General features: G+C 43.4%; 1 protein-coding gene across 2 annotated transcripts in view; it reads right to left on the bottom strand.

The window, feature by feature from the left end:
• The window catches only part of PRKCA (protein kinase C alpha), a 518,814-nt gene that overhangs the window by 106,563 nt on the left and 389,943 nt on the right, over positions 1-22,308 (bottom strand). For both annotated transcript variants that reach the window (XM_010379985.2, XM_030922986.1), the window contains 3 exons: positions 14,702-14,858; positions 13,529-13,663; positions 12,921-13,017 (listed from right to left, as the gene is read on the bottom strand). In XM_010379985.2, coding sequence (XP_010378287.1) covers positions 12,921-13,017; positions 13,529-13,663; positions 14,702-14,858 — 389 coding nt within the window. The remainder of the gene's footprint in view (positions 1-12,920; positions 13,018-13,528; positions 13,664-14,701; positions 14,859-22,308) is intronic.

Raw genomic sequence — 22,308 nt, 5'->3', positions numbered from 1 at the left:
GGGACAGTGATTTTTATTTCCTTTGGATATGTACCCAGAATTCGGACTGCTAGGTTATATGGTAGCTTTGTTTTCAAGTATTTAAGAGACCTCCATACTGTCTTTCCATAACTGATATGCCAATTTACACTCCCACCAACAGCATATATAATTTTCTCCACATCCTCAATAACACTTATCTTTTGACTTTTTGATAACTGCCATCCTAACAGGTCTGCAGTGATACCTCATTATAAATTTGACAATTTGGCTTAAATTTCCCTGATAAGCAATGTTAAGCACCTTTTCCTTTACCTGTTGGTCATCTGTATGTCTTATGTTGAAAAATGTCTATTTGGGTCTTTTGCCCATTTTAAAATCTGTGGGTTTTCTTTATTTTTGCCTTTGAGTTATATTATATGAGTTCCTTATGTATCGTGGATATTAAACCCTTATTGGATATATGGTTTGCAAATATTTTCTCCTATTCCACAGGTTTACTTTTAATTTTGTTGCTTGTTTCCTTTGCTGTGCAGAAACTTTTTAGTTTGATGTAGTCCCACTGTTTATTTTTGCTTTTGTTGTCAGTGCTTTTGGTGTCATATCCAAAAAATCATTGTCAAGACCAATGTCATGAAGCTTTCCCCTCAAGTATGTTTTCTTCTAGTTCTATGGTTTCAGGTTTTACATATTTAAGTCTTTAGTCCATTTTGAGTTGATATTTGTATATGTTATGAAATATTTGCGTATGCTATGAGATGCATCTATCTAATTTCATTTTTTGGTATGTGGATATCCAGTTTTCCCAACACCTTTTATTCAAGAGACTATCCTTTCTCCATTCTGTATCCTTGATGCCTTTGTCAAAGATAGCTGATCATGTATGTGTGGGGTTTACTTCTGGGCTTTCTATTCTGTTCTATTGGTTTGTATGTTTGCTTGTATGCCAGTACCATACTGTTTTGATTATTATAGGTTTGTAATATAATTTGGATCAGAAAGTGTGATACCTCCTCTTTGTTATTCTTGCTCCAGATTGCTTTAGCTACTCAGGGTCTTTTGTGGCTTCACACAAATTTTGGGATTATTTTTTCCTCTGTGGAAAAAAATTATACTAATAATTGGTATTTTGATAAGGATTACATATAATCTGTAGATCACTTTGGGTAGTAAACACATTTTGACAATATTAATTCTTCCAATCCAGTAACAGGGGACATCTTTCCACTTATTTGGGTATTCTTATTTCTTTCATCAGTGTTTTATATTTTTCAGTGTACAGTACAGATATTTCACCTACTTGGCTAAATTTATTCTTAAGTATTTTTTGTTTTTGATGCTATTGTAAATAGAATTGTTTTCTTACATTGTTTTGAATAGTTCATTGTTAGCATAGAGAAACATAACTGATTTTTGTATTTTGATTTTGTATCCTGCAACTTTCTGAATTTGTTTACTAGTTCTAACAGTTCTTTGGTGGTGTCTTTAAGGTATTCTATATATGTGATCATGTCATCTGCAGACAGAGACTATTTTACTTCTTCCTTTCTGATTTAGATGCCTTTTCTTTTTCTTGCCTAGGTGCACTGGTAGAACTTTCAGTACTGTGTTGAATAGAAGTGGAGAGAATAGGCATCCTCATCTTGTTTGTGATCTGAAAGGAAGAACTTTCAGCTTTTTACCACTGAGTAGGATGTGAGCTGTGGGCTTGTCATAAATGGCTATTATTATGTTGAGGTACATTCCTTTATACCTAATTTGTTGAGAATTTTTATTTTGAAAGGACGTTAAATTTTGTCAAATCTTTTTTCTGCATCTATTAAAATAATCATACAATTTTTATCCTTCATTCTATTAACGTTGTATATCACATTGATTATGTTAAACCATCCTTACATCACAGGAATAAATCCTACCTGATCACAGTGTATCATCCTTTTAATGTGATGGTGAATTTGGTTTGATAGTATTTTGTTGAGAATTTTTGCATCTCTGTTCATTGGAAATATTGGCCTTTAATTTTATTTTCTTGTCATGTCCTTGTCTGGATTTGGTATCAGGGCCATGCTGGCCCCATAAAATGAACTCAGGCATGTTCTTTCCCTTTCAGTGTTTTGGAAGAGTTTGAGAAGGATTGGTATTAATTCTTATTTAAATGTTTGGTAGAGTCTGGGTTACTGTGCCCAGCAAAAGGAGAATAAGGCTTGAGGCTAGTTCAGTTGAGGCCAGGAGTTTGAGACCAGCCTGGGTAACACATCAAGACCTTATCCCTACAAATTAGCTGGGTGTGGTGGTGCATGCCTGTAGTCCCAGCTATTCAGGAGGCTAAGATAGGAGGATCACTTGACCCCAGGAGTTTGAGCTGCAGTGAGCTACGATTGTGCTACAGCACTGTAGCCTGGGCAACAGAGCGAGACCCTGTCTCTTAAAAAGTGTTTGGTAGTATTCACTAGTGAAGCCACTAGGTATTGGGCTTTTCTTTCCTGGGAGATCTTTGATAACTGGTTCTACCTCCTTACTCATTATTGGCCTACTCAGATTTTCTATTTTTTTTATGATTCAGTCTTGGTAGGTTGTATGTTTCTAGAAATTTATTCATATCTTCTGGGTTATCCAATTTGTTGGTGTGTAACAGTTCAGAGTAGTCTCCTATGATCTTATGTATTTCTGTGGTATCAGTCGTAATGTCGCTTTCATTTCTGACTTTATTTATTGGTCTTCTCTCTTTTTTCTTAGTCTAGCTAAAGGTTGATCAATTTTGTTTGTTTTCAAAAAATCAACTCTTAGTTTTGTTAATCTTTTCTTTTTTTTGAGAGAGAGTCTAGTTACGCTGCCCAGGCTGCAGTGCAGTGGCTATTCACAGGCACAACCAAAGCTGCTCCACAGCCTCAAATTCCTGAGCTCAAGCCATCCTCCTGCCTCAGTCCTCTAAGTAGCTGGGACTACAGGCACATGCCACTGTGCCTGGCTTGCTTATCTTTTCTACTGTCCATATCTTTCTCCAAACTTGGGAAGTTTGAAGTCAATTTTTTTTTTTAAGACAGTCTCGCTCTGTCACCTAGGCTGGAGTGCAGTGGCATAATCTCAGCTCACTGCAATCTCTGCCTCCCAGGTTCAAGCGATTCCTGTGCCTCAGCCTCCCGAGTACTGGGACTACAGGCATGCACCACTACACTTATTATTATTATTATTATTGTATTTTTAGTAGACATGGGGTTTTGCTATTGTTGGCGAGGCTGGTCTCATACTCCTGGCCTCAAGTGAGCCACCTGCCTCAGTCTCCCCAAAGTGCTGAGATTAGAGGCATGAACTACCACACCTGGGCCATCATTTCTTTATATAAACTTGCTGCTCCTTTCTCTTTTTCTCTTCTAGAATTTACACAATGCAAATGTTAGCCCTTTTGATGTTGTCCCATAAATCCCATAGGCTTTCTTCATTCCTTTTCATTTTTTTCTGTTTTCTTCTGACTTGGTAATTTTAAATGACCTGTCTTTAAGTTCATGGATTCTTTCTTCTGCTTGGTCAAATCTGCTGTTGCTACTCTCTATTGAATTTTTCATTTCATTCATTGTATTCTTCACCTCCAGAATTTCTGTTTGGTTCTTTTTAAAAACGATTTATAATCTTTTTATTGAGCTCTTGTTTTTCTGATTTTGTTGTCTGTATCCTCTTGTAGCTCTCTGAGCTTCCCTCTCCATTTTTTAGTAGTTGCTTACTGGAATATTGTGTTCTTTCGTGAAGTCATGGCTTAACTTTTCATGTTCCCTGAAGTGCTGTCCTTTGAAGTCTTGTTCCTTCAAATGCTGTCTTCACATTTGAAGGAGGCAGTTACCTCCTCCTCATTCCTTACTGACTGGCACCAGGAGAGAAATGCCTTCACCAGGCAGCCTGTCTATGGATAATGAGACTCTCTTAATCCTTTTCTATGGATACACCTGCTCTACATTTCTTTTTCCCTCTTGAGGGCTAATTCTTGACATTGCATGCCTTCTTTCAATCCTGCAAAGCTAGGTTAGGTGCTAAGAGCCCACTGTTGGTTTTCCCTAGAATGGTGTCCTGAAATACTCAAGTACCTTCTCCCAATCCCACAGAGTTGAGCTGGCTGTCTACATATGCTTGCATTCACTGTCCATGGGGGCACACTCAGGGAGCCAGTGTGGGGGTGGGGGGTGAGGTGTGCAGAGTTTGGGAACAGTAGATGAGGTGTCTCAAGCAGCTTGTGGATGGGCTTCCTGATGGAGTCCGTAGAACAGTTCAGAGGGTCAGCAGCTTCTCTTTACTGCTCTCGGCCTCTCCCAATCTCTCAGTCATGCTGATTATCTCAGCAAGCTGGGCGAGGTGAGAAAGAAGTGGGGCCCTTGGGTAGTGTTCTGGATGGCTGGGGGAGCTGGGTGCTTACTTACAATGCTCTCACTTTCCCCCTTAGGAGGAATTACAGGTGAGGGAGTCTCTCTTGGCTCTGAGCAGTGCTGCCTTGGGGGAGAGGTAATGCAGATAAAGTAAAACTAGTTCTTCCTACCCTCTTCAATGTGTTTATTTGTGGATGTTTTTCCTCCAACAGTGTGCTGAAACTTCTCTGCTGGCCTCCCAGACTCCTACAAAGATACTCTTGTCCATAGGTAGTTGTCAAAATTGATGTGTCTACAGGGGAATGATGGTGAAAGCTCCTATTCCACCACTGTGCTGACATCTGGCTTTAGATTCTGTTGTGATAGTGTGGCTCTAGAGGATTTCCAAGATAAGGCGAAATGTAGCTATTGACTTTTCAGAATTTATGATTATGTGATTATTCAGCTGACAATGTGCTTCAAATCACAAGAGGTAGACAGACTGGGTTCCTCTGGGATGACTTGTCTAATGGATAGAAGAATTTCCAAGGCTTTCTCAACTCTCTGAGGAGACAGGCTAGGTGTGAGGACGATGGTCTATGACTGGGAAAAATCAGACTAATTATGAGGGGGTTGACTTAAGGTTCTAAGGCAGAGCACAGATGCTTACGGCTGAGTCAGGCCAACATGGCATTAGCAACCTGGGAGCAGGTACAAAAGGCAGGTCCCTCAGATGCCAAAGCTCTCAATCAGGTATACACTCAAGTTCAAACAACCTTCACCAGCCTCCTGGGTGCCAGATGTCAGGAGAAAGTGGGTGAAAGCAGAGATGAACTGGGAAGCCTGTCTGCTGAAAACGTCATCAAGATAGCAGTCTTTGGGTTCAGCCTCAGGTACTAAGAAACTATAAATATTAGAACAACCAATCTACTGGTCTGTTCTCAGAAATAAGTCCTTGATAACCATTTCTAATGCTCAAAACAGGGTTCTAAGAATGCTCTTACCTCTTGATAGCACCTCATTTGCACATATAACTTTCCATAAATATAAGTCAAAATCAAATTTGGGCAAATCATGTCTATTGCATATAATTAGCAAACATTTATTGGGCACTTACTGTATGCCAGGTACTAGTCTAAGCAACTTACATAAGTGAACTGAGTGAATCCTCACAGCAGTCCTATGCAGCAGGCTCTATTATTATCTCCACTTCATAAACAAGGAAAACAAAAGTCAGAGAGTTGAAGGAACTTATCCAAGATCATCAGCTGGGAAGTGGCAGAGGAGGGATATGAAACTATGGCTGTTTTAAATTGCATATTCCTTCTAGGAAAATACCATGCTCAAACATTGAGTAATCTGTCCCAGGTCATACAACTGGGATGTAAAAGGGGCAGGATTCGAACCTTGGGTCCAACACTGAGGCTTCTAACCACTATGCAATACCACTTCTCATATGAAAGTAATATACCATGCCCGGCACAGAAACTGCCTAGCATCTGACCATCACACAGCGGGCATTGCCATGATTCCCCCTGCTTTCATCACTCCTCTATCAACATCACAACGCCTGCTCCCCAGGAAGGGACAGGGTGGGAACCGGTCCTCAAAACCGCACTTCATTTTTCACACCTGGCTATACATTTCTCTCTTTATAAGAACTTTAAAAGAATTTCCCTTCAGAGAGCTCACACAAGCTTCAAGGGACACTGCAATTTAAATAAATTCATCTTGTTTTCTTGGGTCCTGATACTCAAAAGAGTAATATGTGATATATTATCCATCAACTTTCTAATGGGACATCATTTTTCATTATATTCTGACAACAGAAATATCCCATCGCAGACAAAGCCCCAGGTGTGCTGCCTCTTAGCTGTCTTCGTTCTGCTACAAGTGTCTTTTTGGTTTATTTTAATGTTAGATGTTTAACTTGCTCTGGAATAGAGCAATGGTGTATAGAGCAATGGTGTATAGAGACAGCAATGGTGTATAGAGACAGCAATGATGTGCAGCAAAAGTTACGGTTACAGTAAGAAGAGGAAAAGGCCAAGGTGCTTTTAGCTTCTTATTTTGCTCTATTTTTAAAATGATGAATGAAATAATAAATGACAAAAACAATAAAAAGCCTGGACAATTGGGCAGAATTGAATGGTGTAGGCTCATTTAAGGAAAGCTGCTTGACTTTTTAATATTAGAATCTCCATTAACTGTCAACAGCACATGGAGTAGATAAGCAACCCCACAGGTAGAAATGAGTTCACTGAAAGTCCATTCCCAGCTAAAAGCCATCAAAATGCAAATTAAAAGTAGTCATTGTGATACTGGAGCAAAATGAGCAAATGTGTGTTTCGTTTTGTGAAACCTGAAGCATGGAGAAGGGAGATGTGGTCTCTTCACCATTTGTCCTGAAGTGCCCTCAGCCCCAGGTCCATGGCTGGGGTTATTTGCCCTTCTGGCTTGATTTCTCTTGAGGTTGCAGGATTGGGGAAGAAGGTCTTGGATAGAGTAAACAGCCCTAGGGAAGAGGGGCCAAGCTTAGGAGAAAGGCTCTGCACAGGAGGAAGGGGGGTTGAGGAAACGAAGGAATGTAACTCTGGGCATAGGAAGTGGCCGGATCCCAGGCAGGCCTAGAAACTGGTCCCAGAACTCCCTTCCCCTCACCTTTACCCTTCCCCTAACTCTCAGTCCATTTTCTTGATTCTAGGACAACTCCAAGGCTCTGAAGATAGATGTAGCCCAAATAGGCTCACGGAAAGAAACAACTGATGGATAAACATGAAACAAAAATACTAAGCTTACTAAAAGCCATGGAAATGAAATGCAAATGATAATAAGAACTTCTGGAATTGTTTTAAAAGAGGGAAAGATGTGCCTAGAAGATACCTTTTTTTTTTTTTTTAACCATTGGAAATGTGAATGTAGCATGTAACTCCCTGGGTATAGCTCAAGATGTGAACGATTCAGATCCCAGATTTTGTAAAAGATCAGAGAGCAACATTACACCAACAAAAGTACTGGACCTTCATGGGAATCCAATCAGTAGTCAATCAACTGTGACGTTTCTGTTGTTAACATAATCACTTCTCTAATGAATTATTAGCTGCAACAACCATTATGATTATACTTGTGTTGATTCTTGGTGTGATTTACATCAATTTTTTTTTTTTTTGAGATGGAGTCTTGCTCTGTTGCCTAGGCTAGATTGCAGTGGTGCGATCTCAGCTCACTGTAGCCTCCACCTCCTGGGTTCAAGCAATTCTCTGCCTCAGTCTCCCGAGTAGCTGGGATTATAGGTGCCCGCCACTATGCCTGGCTAATTTTTTGTATTTTCAGTAGAGACGGGGTTTCACCATCTTGGCCAGGCTGGTCTTAAACTCCTGACCTCGTGATCCACCACCTTGGCCTCCTAAAGTTCTGGGATTACAGGCGTGAGCCCCCGCGCCTGGCCAAATCATCTTTCATATGTGCTCACTTTTCAGTTTGTAATCGAGACCCAGCATCAAACTATTGAATGGAGAAGGGTCAGTGCAAGCTGACTTCTCACTGTGGTGTTATATTCACTGCCCTGCCAACAGCTAATATCCAATCGTATCAGGATATTAGTTCTATTTATAACTAATAGAAAAACAGAACTAGTTATCCTGACCTATTTTTTTCCATTTACAGTTAAGCACGCCAATGCCCAGAGAGGTCACATAATAAATAAGTGACAAAACTAGGATGTGATTCTAGAGCCTATGGGCTCAACCAGAAGTTGGCAAACTCTGGCCCTTGGGCCAAGTCTGGTCTGCTAGCTGTTTTTGTAAGTAACTTGTTATTAGAATACACCAACACATTTGTTTATGTATTTGTGCTCTTTTGAGCTGCAACGGCAGAGTTGAGTGTTATACCAGACACTGCATGGCCCACAAAGCCTAAAGTATTTATTCTCTGACTATGTACAGAAGAAGTTTGCTGAGCAGAGCTAACCCATCCTCTGCACTGCCTCTAATGCAAGGTGGACCTTTTCCCAACTCTGGCCGTGAGCCTGATCACAGGGAGCAGAGACCAAGGAGTGAGAGGAAAGAACAGGAATCTCATTTCTCCTCAATAGTGCCCGGAGATTCAGGGGAATCACTGGCCAGCACAGGGGATATGATAAGCTCCCTGCTTTGTTCCCAAAGATTTTTGCAGCAGGGCCCACAGGTACAGAACGTAAGCTCCACAGAAAGCAGGAACTGTCTGCTTAGCCCACTGCTGGCACCTTACTTTAACCAATGGAAAAATGCATCATTTATGTTTGTGAATCAGGGACCATGTGTACTTTACTTGATGACAAACATGGAACAGATTAAAGGCCCAGAGACACACTGTCCATGAATATCGCAATCAAGGTTCTGGCTTGTTTTGTCTTGTAGGAGAATGAATGGCTCTAGCAGGATCTGTACTAGGCGAGGAAGGTCATCTCCAGCCACCCCGGAATATTCCTTGGCTCCTAAGAGCTCCACGCACCACTCACTGATCAATCTGTTTGCCAAGATTTGAGAACCAACCATTTAAATTGCAAAAATGTTCCATCTAATTGTCGAATGAATACTAACGCAGTGGCAGAGTTGTAAATGCTCATTTGGTTTCTCTTTCATCCAGCGGAATGACTTTTGATTTCTGGAGAAGGATTCGAAAACCGCATGGAGGGAACCCTTTTTAGAAAACAGAGCCGGACACGGAAGGATAAGGACAGACTGGACACTGTGTGATGCCACTGAGTGATGCCTGTTCCCAGCAGGATGAACCCTCATGTGTATTTCAACCAATACAGAGTCATCATTGAACTTAACAAAAATATCTTACTCAGCTGAATCAAACTGTTACTGGAGGGTGGCAAAGTATCTATGAAAGAGTGGGTAGGGAAGAAAAGACTAATGTGATGGAAAGCAAGTTAGAAAGGCAGTTATTTGGCGAGAAAGGGCCTAGAGAGGGGAGCCTGGAGACACTGAGAAGCACTCACGCTACAGAGAAGGAGGAAACGGGGTGGGGGCTCAAAGAGGTGCTTCAAATTGGACCTGATGCCAACTGGCACCCTGTTTGCAAAGCCTGGCTGCCACCCAGAACTGCTCAAATGTGGATGCCAGCCTTTCTGCCCTGGTGCATCCCTTCCCAGTAACTTGGCACTGGGGAAGTCTTGCAACTCTCACATTTATAGACCTCAACAAAACACCATTATGTGATTGAACCCCTGCCTAAAATCAGATCTGAATATGCATTTTTAAAATGAAGCATGGCAGCTGTCATAAAATTCTCAGCATCTTTTTGACGCCATCCTCTAGTGGCTTTCTGCCCAGTCTCTCGCAGTGGTTTTTTTTTTTAAATGCTCTAAGCAAATGAGCTAATGTAATTCGAGTAAAATCTAGGAACTATAAGCTGAAAGGTATTTAAAGCAAAGGCTAGAATGCAGTTCATGTAGATGCTCCAGGCATAGACTTCAGTAGGCTGAACAGCAGAGCCTCCACCCTATGCAACTCTGCTGACGCCACCTCTCCCCAGGATGCTGCACAGCCTTGGGCTGGCGCTCCTGCCAAGTCCACAGCCATCTCAGGAGGAGGAATAGTAACCAGCAACACACCCGGGGCCTCTGACCAGCCTCCCAAGAGAAATGCTTTGCATTTGCTCAGGGCCTCTGGCCTGTATTTTGTTTTTGTTTGTTTAGAACTCTGACCTTTATAAAAAGCTGAACTCACTGCCCAGAAAAACAGGAGGTTTACTCACCAGGAAGCCACGACAATGAAGCACAAAGAGTGGGTCAATATTTCTCCAGCAGCAAAGCTAAGTCTCAGACATTACCGTGAGGAACCCCATGGGGAACGCCCGTGCTGTTCCTCCCTTGAATGCATTCTTTCTGCGCCAGCAGCCCCTGACCCAGTGACTGTTCGTGATCAACACCACGGCATAACGTTCAGTAAGGAAGGTTCTTTCTGGCTCCTCAGGTTCCTCCCCTGCCTGAGACAGCTGAGGAATGCTGGTACTCAGTCCTGAAACTCTCTCTAGAAGGATCCATCCGTCACAGAGGTGGTGTGACATCAGGGATGGGGCTCAAGAAGGTGGTCCTCTCTAGTACCCCGGATCTGCATCTTCAGCTGCAGGGTAGGGGTGGAAACAGATAATGAAGCAAGGGAAGAAATACAAATTGAAAAAGAGCTACGCCTGGCATAGACATCTGAACCTGCCCCAAAACCCTGACTTTCATCTTTGCACTTGAATTCCTCTAAATATCATAAGGCCTCTTTGAAAAGAATCTCATTCTTTTCTATCGATAGACAAATAGTAGATACACAGATACACACACATATTTATATTTATACATATTCTAATATATATAACTATACAAATAATTTTTTAAAATTATTTTTTCTCTCCTCTATTTTTGAAGAGCAGAGGCTGCCAGCTGGTTTTGACTGGTTGGATCCTACTGGTGTCTAAAGCAATAGATGCATATTTGACCTACAGAGGTCTAAGATTTTGTTTGTTTTCTTGAGTCAGGGTCTCACTCTGTTGCCCAGGCTGGAGTGCAGTGGTGTGATCTTGGCTCACTGCAACTTCTGCCTCCCGTGTTCAAGTGATTCTCATGCCTCAGCCACCGAGTAGTTGGGATTATGGGCACATGCCACCACACCCTGCTAGTTTTTGCATTTTTCGTAGAGGCTGGGTTTCGCCACATTGCCCAGGCTGGTTTCAAACTTGTGAGCTTAAGCAATCTGCCTGCCTTGGCCTCCCAAAGTGTTGGGACTATAGGTGTGAGCTACCACATCTGGACAGTTCTAAATTTTTTTTTTTTTTTTTTGAGACAGAGTCTTGCTCTGTTGCCCAGGCTGGAGTGCAGTGGCATGAACTTGGCTCACTGCAACTTCCGCCTCCCAGGTTTAAGCAATTCTCATGCCTCAGCCTCTGGAGTAGCTGGGAGTACGAGCGCATGCCACCAAACCCAGCTAATTTTTGTATTTTTAGTAGAGATCGGGTTTCGACATGTTGGCCAGTCTTGAACTCCTGACCTCAAGTGATCTGCCTGCCTCAACCTCCCAAAGTACTGGGATTATAGGAGTGAGCCACCGCACCCGGCCTGGTTCTAAGTTTTAACATTAGAACTCTGCCAACATTAAGATAAATCAGAATGTATCACATAAAAACCTGGATTTCTGTCTTCTCTTGAAGAAGGAAGATTTGGCAACACAGGCCTGGACTTGCATGTGAGAAACATCAAATTGGGCAGGGTAGCAGTAGCTGCCACCTGCAGACGGCTCAAGCTTACCAGCTTACCCCAGTCTCCACCACTCCCTACTGCCTCAATCCTGAGGCCTGCTGTTCACTGCCATTTATTATCTGTGAATCATTTCACTCATTCGTGCTCTCAAGGACATCTAACCAAAGAGCCCCTGCCACGAACACAGACTTTGCCACGAACATAGACTTTAACCAAACATCAGTTTAACAAAGTAATTGGAACAACTGCATGTTTTACATCCTTTGGGATTCATTCTCTCTGGGTAAGACCTATGTTTCTTTTGCGGGGTGCATGTAGGAGGTTTATTATCCTCCCAAGACCACTCTTCCCTACCCCCCAGATCTGTTTCTTAGAGAACAACAGAAGAAGGAAAACAGGAGCAACAGCATCCCATTAGTGTCAACATTTCAGTAACAGTTCAGCATCTATACACATGTGTGCGTGTGCATGTGTATTGCTCTAGAGTGGGGGAAATTCCGGGGAATTCTAATGAATCTGAAGAAGAGAAAGATTCACAAAGGAATTAACCAGTTACACAGACTGCAAAGGCTACTCTACGAGTCCCTCGAACAGCCAAAATGAAGGGTGATGAGAGAAGCAGAAAAATATTAGAAGTTGTGACTTTAAAACATAAGGAAGGTACTTAGAGAAAAGAACTGTTTACTAAAAGCTGAGATGTCTGGTAATGAAGAGGAGAAGGGAGAGAGAGGAGAAGGGAGAGAGAGGAGAAGAAAAAGAGAAGTAAGGAGCAGAGGAGGAGAAGAAAAAAGACCAGGGAATCCGGGACAGAGGCAAACACAAATACCAAGAGGAAGAAGAGAAGGAGGTGGCCTTTGCTGAACACCTGGAGCATAGATAAAAAAGGATCACACACAAAGGCATATTTGTTTAAGCTGGTCTTTCAGAACAAAATTAGGAACCTTGTACTTTCTGTAGGAAAAAAAAAAAGTCTCAGATGATAGCCTGATTCCACACAAATGAGCTCCCAAGGAAAGGCCAAAATGACTTCCTCCTTTTCAGAAGAGCACAAGTCCTCCTTTGTAAGAACAATCCTGCCCCTCAGGGCCTGCTTCTCTCCCCAGTGATGCACAACTCGATCTCTTATGCAAAAATCAACCATGCTCTCATTTCTGGGATATTTCCAGTTTCCATTTTCTAAGTGATAAGAGTCATAAAAAGTCAACAGCTTGCAAAGGAAAGGGAGTGAACAACATTTATGTTTTTAAATAAAGAAAAAGATCATTAACATTTAGATTACTTTTTTGCCTTTCAAAAATGTGATCACACTATCTCGGCTGTTCCTGAAGTCAGGCTTTCTAAAGGAAAGGTGTTTCCAGGCATTTTGTTATCCTCACCTCGAATTTCTGCCTGAGTTCCATGTTTCCTTCTTCGTCCCCTTCTGGAATGGGTACATTGTAGTACTCACCTTCTTCTTGGTTAAGCAACTTGTACCTTTCAAAGACAGGAGAAAAAGAGTTACCACCGCAAGTTTAGCAAGCCTTCTCCTGAACCCCTAGTCAAGCTGTTTTGTGAAATGCATCCTATGGAGAGGCTACAGCCAGAGAAGTAGACATTTCACTTTTTTAAATTTTTACATTTTTCAGACAGGGTAGCTCTGTTGCCCAGGTTGGAGGGCAGTGGTGAATCACAGCTTACTGCAGCCTCAACCTCCTGGGCTCAAGCAATCCTCAAGCCTCAGCCTCCCGAGTAGCTGGGACTACAGGTTATACCACCACACCTGGCTAATTTTTGTATATTTTGTAGAGATGGGGTTTCTCCATGTTGCTCAGGCTGGTCTCAAACTTCAGGGCTCAAGCAATCCACCTGCCTCGGCCTCTTGAAGTGCTGGGATTATAGGCATGAGGCACCAAGTCTGGTCTCAACTGACATTTCAGAGACTGAAACCTAACTGTCTAAATGGTCTGATGCTTTGAGACATATTCAACCTCAGTGGCTTCCATACCATCCACTGGCTGGCATCTTCATTAGCTCCGAAACCCCAAAGGAAAGGGATCCCATGAAGTCATTCCTTGTTGTTCGATCCCAGTCCCAGATTTCTACAGACAGTCGTCGGTCTTTGTCTGAAGGTTTCAATTTGCTACAAGACACACACACACACACATGCAAACACTAGGTTATTTTGATCATGGTTTCTTGGGAGATACCACCTGTACATGATTTGAGCCTGAGATAGAGAAATAGTATATTTGATTCTCTTCCTGGTCCAGTAAAATACCAACCCCTTATGCTGGCAACCAAAGTGCTACAGGAGGAGTTAACAAACTATGACCCATGGGCCAAATCTAGCCCACTGTCTATTTTTATAAATAAAGTTTTATTAGAACCCAGCCATGGCTATTTGTTTACATATTGCCTATGGCTGCTTTGACACTAGAAAGTTGTATAGGTGCAACAGAGGCTATAATGACCCACAAGGCCTAAAATATATACTATCTGACCCTTTATAGAGCAGAGCTTGCTGGTACCTCTAGAATAGACAGCTACCTTTCTGGTTGTCCATAGAAAAACTGCTTCCTGTATACTAGTCTACAAAGGGGACCTCTTGCTTTTGCTCAGCTGTACTCAGTCTTCCTGACTTATTTATTCCCTCCTTCCTTGTTCCCCTTCTACCATCTCTACCTCTGAAATCCTGGCAACCCTCCCAGGCTGGCTTTAAGTGTCACCTTTTCCAGGAAGTCTTCTCTCTTTGAAGGCAAGAATGATCTTGCCATTTCAGTGGCAATAACACTTCCTATATTACTCACTCATTCTGTGGTCTAAAAATTATTTAAATCCTTGTCTTATGCCCTCCCCTAACTCTCAAAAGAACCTAAGTCCATCGAGAGGTGGACACACCAGATACATTTTTACATCATCTTTAATACCTTACATAGAATTGTTTATCCAGGTTAGATAATGATAATAATTTGAGGCCAGAATTATGCAACTCTTGGTAAATCAAATTACTATCAAACAGGTGCTAATAGCTACTTCCCTAATGGCAGCCTGAGGAGGTCTTAGGACTAAAGACGTGTTTAAAGACGTTTATAATGAACCTACTTCATTACCTCAAATAATGAGGTGGGCAACTGCATGGTGTATAGGAACGAGATTTGATCAAGGAGAGACCACTTACAATGTAAAGGACTCATTCCACTGGGGATTTAGTGTGGAGCGGATGGTTTTGGTTTTTTGTTTGCTTTCATTCTTGGGATCAGGAATAAGTTTCAGCTTCACATAAGGATCTGAAAGCCCGTTTGGATCCATAGGGATTAGATTTTTTGCATCTCGTACTGTGAAGAGAGAAGGAAGAAAACATTACAAAAAGAGAACGGACCTGTATTGCCCAGTGTCTTGTGCCAACACCAAGCTGAGTAAAAGAGAAGTCAGGATGGCGTTTAAGGAGAGAGACGGTAGGAAGCCAAAAGCTTCTAACGCTCGACGTGAGAAAAACTACCCACTGCCACCACTGGCAGAGATAATAGGCATCGTGAGGGCCCTTGTGGGCGGGTCTTGGGACTCAGCACCAGCCTGGACTGGCAGCATCAGCAACACTCAGATATCTATTAGAAATGCAGATCCCACCCCAAACCTGCCGAAGCAGAATCCGTTATTTAACAAGATTCCCAGGTGACCTCTGCAGCACCCCCGGAGTAATGGGGCACCCTCCCCGCATGGAAGCAACCAGCCCGACCTGGTCCATGGTGCCGCACATGCACCTGACCTCCCAGAAGGTGTTGTCCCTTTTTGTGGGTGAAGGCCAATGGCTTCCAACTCTGCCTGTACACTGGAATCACAAGGGAGCTGGGGAATGGGGGAGTTAAAAATTCTAATCCCCAGAATTAAACTAGAATCTCCAAGGAATGTGGCTCAAATATTCATTTGTAAAAGCTCCTTGGGTGATTCTCCTGGGCAGCAGGGGCAAGCACCATTGCTGTATACAGCTGTAACTCAGAACTGCTGCCCGGTGCTGGTCCATGGACCAGCAACATCTACATCACCTGGGAGCTCATCAGATATGCAGAACCTTGGGTCCCACCTCAGACTTAATAACTCAGAATCCTCACTTTAACAAGACCTCCAGGTGCTTCCAATGCAATCCTAGCGTGAGAAACCTTATATGGGAATCAAAAATAATTAGAAGGAAAGGCCATTTCGTCCACAGAAGAAAACAGGCTCGGAGATTTAAGAGCTGGCAGAGGTTCACAACCGTGAGAAGCTGTCTAACGCCACTGCACATCAACGTAAAAGGTAATTATCTACTGCTATGATGAAGGGACAAAGGCCTGAGCCTCCTACCCCAAATGCCTTCCTCATTATCTTCCCATGGCATCTTTCCCAGTGAGGCTGAACTACCAGATATGCAACTGGTCAGACACCATCAACACACGTATAACTGAGACCAGGCTCCTTGGTCCAGTGGTTCCCACAGTGTGGTCCCTGGACCGGCGGCACTGGCATCATCTCCTGAATCAGAACTCTGGGGTGGAGTCCAATGGTCTGTGTTTACCAAGCCTCCGGGTGATTCTGATGTCCATAAATGTTGCAGAACCACAGATCTAGGCAATTAGCATACTTTATCAGCATAGTTTAATTATTAAGAATTACAAAAGAACTTTAGAAGAAGGCACTGGAGTTGTCAGTGGGCAGGGTTAGATGGGGAGGGGGCGGGGGGAGAATCCAAAAGATGTTGGGTCTTTGGACACAAATGAGGGAAGTACAGCCCTAAGATCAGAAGTCAGAGACAGACACTGCCTTTACTAGTCTGTGGACCTACTGTGTGCTGCCTCCTGCCAGCCAACAGCCTTACATTGTCCTTACCTGGCAGCCTTACACAGGTGGGTAACAGATGGGACTATATTCAAATACAGAGGGGGAGGGGGCTGGCTCAGGCCTGCTAGCCACAGAGAAGTTGAACATATGTTTCTCGTACCCCATTTGTGCCTTCCAAGTATTTCTTCTCCTAAGAAAATATCGAACCTCATTCATCTCGGGGAGCAGATAGCACATAAATAAAACACACAGGCATGGTCTCTGTGGCTCAGCAGGTGTACGTGCAAACTCTGCCTCCTTCACCATGTAACCCTGAGCACTGGGAAGCTTTGTCTCTGAGCCTACGTTTCTTCATCTAGAAAAATGAAGAGGGGCATAATTCCAGTGGTATATAATTGTTGGGAGAATCAAATAAAATAATGTTGATAAAACACCTTACATGGTTAGGGGCTTGGAAAATGAAAAAAAAGAAAAAAAATCCACGATGTGAGTGCTCACTACACCTAGGCACGATGGACTCGTTTCCACTCTTATCATGCTGAAATCTATAGGGCTGGAGGCCCCCAGGGGACTTGGTCGCTGGAGAATTCATCAAGCTCATGTGAAAGGTTTTAATCCAATGCAGAAGGTCTCGCCCACTAAAACATCAACCCTGAGTATCACCAAAGATGAGCACAAAACTGGAGCTCTCCCATGAGGAATGGAAAGAGGCCAGCGGTGTCTCTCTGATTAAACACCAGAATAAGAATCAGATGCTTTTTAAAAGGCAGAAAATGCCCTGGAATGTCTAACACTGGAGGCTGCAGAAGGTCACATCCTGGACAAGCCAAAGAAGACCCTTATCAAGGCCACCAAGAGGTCCTGCGTTGCCTCCTGCCAGTTGCAGAATTATTGCGGGTGCCGGCTTTTGTATTTTCAATTTATATTCCTGACAGACAACACACACAAAAAATCATTTAAGAAGGATCTCTTCTGAATGGTGATGAGTTAAAATCTTGATGGGGTTTAAAGCTGTGAGCTTCCTACTGAGATACTATCATTTAAGTTGAAATAAAATAAGTTGAAAATAAAAAGAGTTATCAATTCCAAATGTCATTGAAGCAGGTAGTGGGTCCAAATTTCAATTTCTTATCACAGCAGAGAACAGCCTGTGTGATGTGTGACTCATGGCATGCCAGGACACCTGAATCAGGATTATGAGCAACTAACTTGGGGTCCCATCTCAGAGTATAGGATCTGGGGCAAGGTTGCCTGCGTTTGCATTCTGGCTCTGCCACTCTGTGGCTGTGGACAAGCTATTTTATCTCCCTAAGTTTCCTCATCTGGAAAATTATATCTCCTTCCAGTCAGGATTATGTAGGCTCATACACATAAAGTGCTTAGAGCAGTGATAGGCACACGGTGAGAGCATAATAGCGATGATCATAATTGCTCTTAATACAAGTTACTGGTGGAGAACAAAATCGACAAGCCTTAGATGCGCAGAAACTGCACTGACAGCTTACGGAGTGGCAAGCAAATGCCAGGGAAAACAGTACAGTGTGGCAATGTTCTAACAGGGTTGCAACTGTATGGTTTCAAGAACGTCAGGCTAAGAGACAATGCTAGGGGGCATTACTCACAGGAGTAGTTGTAAGGAAGCTGGAAGAGGGGAAGCTAGGAAAGAGAAAATAAGAGGAAAATTGAAGTGGGGAAGCAGATGAGAATAAGGGCTAGAGACAGAAGAGAGAAACAAGGGAAAGACGTGATCGAGAAGTGAAATCATATCCCAACACTTTGGGAGGCTGAGGTGGGTAGATCACATGATGTTGGGAGTTTGAGACCAACATCATTGTGATCACATGATGTTGGGAGTCTGGCCAACATGGTGAGACCGCATTTCTACTAAAAATACAAAAAGGAGCCGGTGTGCTGGTGGGCACCTGTAATCCCAGATAGGAGATTGAGGCACGAGAATCGCTTGAACCCAGGAGGCGGAGGCTGCAGTGAGCCGAGATCGTGCCACTGCACTCCAGCCTGGGCGACACAGTGAGACTCTATCCCCCCTACCCGTCAAAAAAAGATGTGGAGTCAGAGAGTGGGGACGCTGCCACAGGATAGGTGGGCAGACGTTCTCAACCTCAGCTATACCCTGGAAACACCTGGGATGTTTTAGTCAAACACTGATCCCTGGGCCGCGCCCTCAGAGAGTCAGATCTATTTGGACTGGGCTGAGGCCCAAGCATCAGGATGGTGAAGCTCCCCAGAGGAGTCTCAGGTACAGCCAGCACTCTTCACTGCGCTCAGCACTCGCTCTCCGCGTGTGCTCCCTGGCCTAACACACCGACATCATTTGAAGACTTCGACTATTATTCACGTTTTTCTTTAAATTGGCTCCCTTTTTAATATCCCCCATTTAAAAAGGAAATGTATCACTACAGGAAACAGAAAACCAAGATTGTTTGCCATAAATGGAAGGTAACCAGAAAAGTAAACACAACGAAAATCGATGTTATTCATTTCTAGCTGGATCCAGTTGCCTGAGATCTTCAGTCTCTTAGCTACGAAGGGGAAATTAACAAGTGCTAGAGTTTTAAGGATATTCCAGCCCCAGAAGTCTTTGCTGCTTCAACTGAGATGGAAAGAAAATTGGGAATAACTAACTCATCATGTAATTTAAGATTTTTTAACATCCGTACAGTACCTTCAGAAATCACCTCAAGTGCAACCAGAAGTCACACCCATCAGTGGCCCCATCCCACACTTGGGAAGCACAGTTGGAGGGAATGCCAATTCCGAGGTTATTAAGGAAGTGGAATATTCCACAGCCTAACAGCAGTACTGGGTCCAAGAAGAACAGACCCGGCACCGGTCCCACGGCTCATTTCATGTCTTTCACTTTCTGCAAGAACCAACTTGTTTCGACCCACAGAATTAAGATAAGGAAACACACACACACACAAATCACACTACTTTGATACATATAATATTGAAAATGAGATTTTTTTTTTAAAGATCATGCCAACTCAAGTTCCAAAAGATAGGTCTCTAAACCCAACAGTATAGAAACAACACACTTCCCTTGCTCATTCAGCTGCAGAAGCACTGACTGCTGCCCGAGGTCTACCCAAATGGCAGGGAACGCGGGAAGAATGGTTTTCTATCACAGCTCATTAGCAGTTCTGCAGCCTTTATGCGGAGGAGACATCTGCTGAGGAAATACATCTGTGCCACGGTACTGGCCATTTCAGAATAGAAAGTCTGTTCTGTAATTCCAGAACTTTAATAGAAATATAGAATACTAATTATATTCCCATATTTTTGGCTTCAGATGGCTGCTCTGAAATGATCAGCTATCAAGCCTGGCACTGAGAAAAAACAGCCTGGGTTAGAAGGTTATATCATTTCCTGATCATGGAACCTATCATTTCTGGATAAAGCTCATTCAAATGAGATGATGAAGACTGAGAACCACCTACCCAGTGATCCCTGATGCAGGTGGCTCAGCAGCCCAGGACATGAGAGTTGTAGAGTTTTAAGTCAATGTTGAGGAATGGGGTGGGGATACAGGCAGATGGGCTGTCTCATCAGCTCAGAGGACTGGGCCGCCCTAGCCGGATTGGAGAATTGAAGCCACAGGGGCACCACAGTACATGGCACAGTGCAGGCTAGGCGATGAAGTCAGTGATTTTGCCAAGAGCCTGCTTGATGAAAAGTGGAGATGTGGACCTAGGCAGGAAGCCAGGCAGGAGTGACCCCCATGCTTTCTCTGGGAGAAGCAAGGTGTGCCCACAAAGGCTTCCAGGCACCTGAGTGAGGGATGCACATCTGATGGCGCACTGGGGAAAGCCAGGCTGTCTCTGCTTGAAAGCCAGGTGGTGGATGACTTCTCAGGGGCAGCATCACTTAGGGTAGCTAGGGTCAAATCTCTGCCTGCCACGTATTAGCTGGATGGCTTTGGATAAATTACCCAACTTTGCAGTTTGTTCATCTGTAAAACAGGGACAATAACAGTGCCCATCCCATAGGGCTGTTGTGAAACTAAGTGAATTGATATACGCAAAGAATTTAGAAGATAACCCAGGACAAAGGAAGTGTTATGTATTTGCTATTATTACTAATGGTAGTGTTAAAGAAGCATTCGCTATCTTTATCATCATTGCCATCACCACCACTACCCCCACCATCATTCAGTTCTCTCTGACCCCAGAAGCAGGGCTGTTTCCTCAGGGTAACAGACCCCATTAGGCTACAGTGAAACAGTCAGCAACTAGGTGTTCCAAATACCTGGTGTTGCAAATTCCAAAATAATTTGCAATTAAAAAAAAATAACTCAATGCAATCCTTGATCTATTCAGAGAATGGTCCAGATGTTTTCCTTCTGTTTTTTGAGATGGAGTCTCACTCTGCTGCCCAGGCTGGAAGGCAGTGGTGCGATCTTGGCTCACTGCAACCTCCACCTCCTGGGTTCAAGCGATTCTCCTGCGTCAGCCTCTAGAGTAGCTGGGACTACAAGCACCCGCCACCACACCTGGCTAACTTTTGTATTTTCAGTAGAGATGGGGTTTCGCCATGTTGGCCAGGCTGGTCTCAAACTCCTGACCTCAAGTGATCCACTCGCCTTGGCCTCCCAAAGTGCTGGGATTACAGGCCTGAGCCACCGCACCCAGCCCCTCCAGGTGGTTTCTTAATCTGGAGAATATATGTAGCATAAATGATGGGGTGGAATGATAAATACCCATGACTCATCACCTTACATAAAAGCTAGATTGGTGGCAACACTGCGGAACCCACCCAGTGTGTGCCCCTTTCCCACCCCATTCCCCTACTGTGGATTTTTAATCTCACTCTGAGGGTGCTCCAGCTGGGCAATGGGTCAAAGTAAGGTCACAGTCATGCAGAGGTTCTGAAGGATTCACCCATGGGCACATACACCAAAAGCTTTGTTGAGGACACAGCTGTATCCCTGTTGCCTGCGGACCAGAGTTGTCAGGACTGACCCGCAGTGACCCCGCCCATCAGAGGGTTCATGTCTATATGGAGACATTGTTTAGTAATGTACAAAAGTCAAGTGTCTCCAGATTTAAGGACAACATGGCCCTTCAAATGATCTGTTTTGCTTTAGGAAATAATTCTCTGTTTTTATTGCTTTTTCTCCCCCGTCTAAGAGCACCCTTGTTCCTGGCTTCTACTTAAAAGCCAAGAACAAGGACAAAGGCTCAAAACAGAATTACTGCAAAAGTCAGGATTGTTCAGTGTGTGCTGAACCAGTGACACCTCCCACCTCCACCCCTGCCTCACAGCAATAGCAAGAGTAAACAAAATTCTCCAATCCTACTCCACACCAGGCATGAGCAAAAATGTTCTCTGACACTGCAGGAAAAACAAACAAACAAACTCTTCTTTGTTTGAAGTTACCAACAGCAAAAGAAATGTGAATGCAAAGATGTTGGTGGAAGGGCAGACAAGTGCTGGAAACAGGCAAGATGTAGTGTCTGTGGTCGAAAGAACTTCATGTCATTCAACACCAGGCCATGGAGTGAGGGACGCTTCCCAAACCCATGAGCCTTGTCTTTGAGGAATAAAAAATGACTTCAAACCCAGAGAATTCATTATTTTGATAATTATTAGATACCCAGAATGTTCTCTCAAAGGACTTTAGATCCATAATTTAATTTCATGTAAAAAGATGCTATTATCAAGCCCATTTGCAGATAGGGCCTTTAGGTAGAGAGAGGTGAAATCACCTGTCCACTACACAAAGCCAGTGAGTAGCCAAGCTGGGGCGAACTAGTGATTGTACAAAACTCCACTTTTGCTTGCTGTTGTATAGAAATGACTTGAGCAAGACAAAGTCCCAGAGAAGAGGTGGTGAAGTCAGCCTCAGCTGGGAGGGGATGGAAGAGAAGGTTGCTCAGGAAAATGAGGAGGAAAGGAAACACTCTTCCACTAGAAGGATGGGTGGCCAAAGAGCACAGAGGGAAAAGTGAA

This window comes from Rhinopithecus roxellana, chromosome 19, assembly GCF_007565055.1.
Source record: "Rhinopithecus roxellana isolate Shanxi Qingling chromosome 19, ASM756505v1, whole genome shotgun sequence".
NCBI classification, from domain to species: Eukaryota; Metazoa; Chordata; class Mammalia; order Primates; family Cercopithecidae; genus Rhinopithecus; species Rhinopithecus roxellana.
The sequence above is the reverse complement of the archived record's forward strand: the minus strand, read 5'-3'. Positions and strand labels throughout refer to the sequence as shown.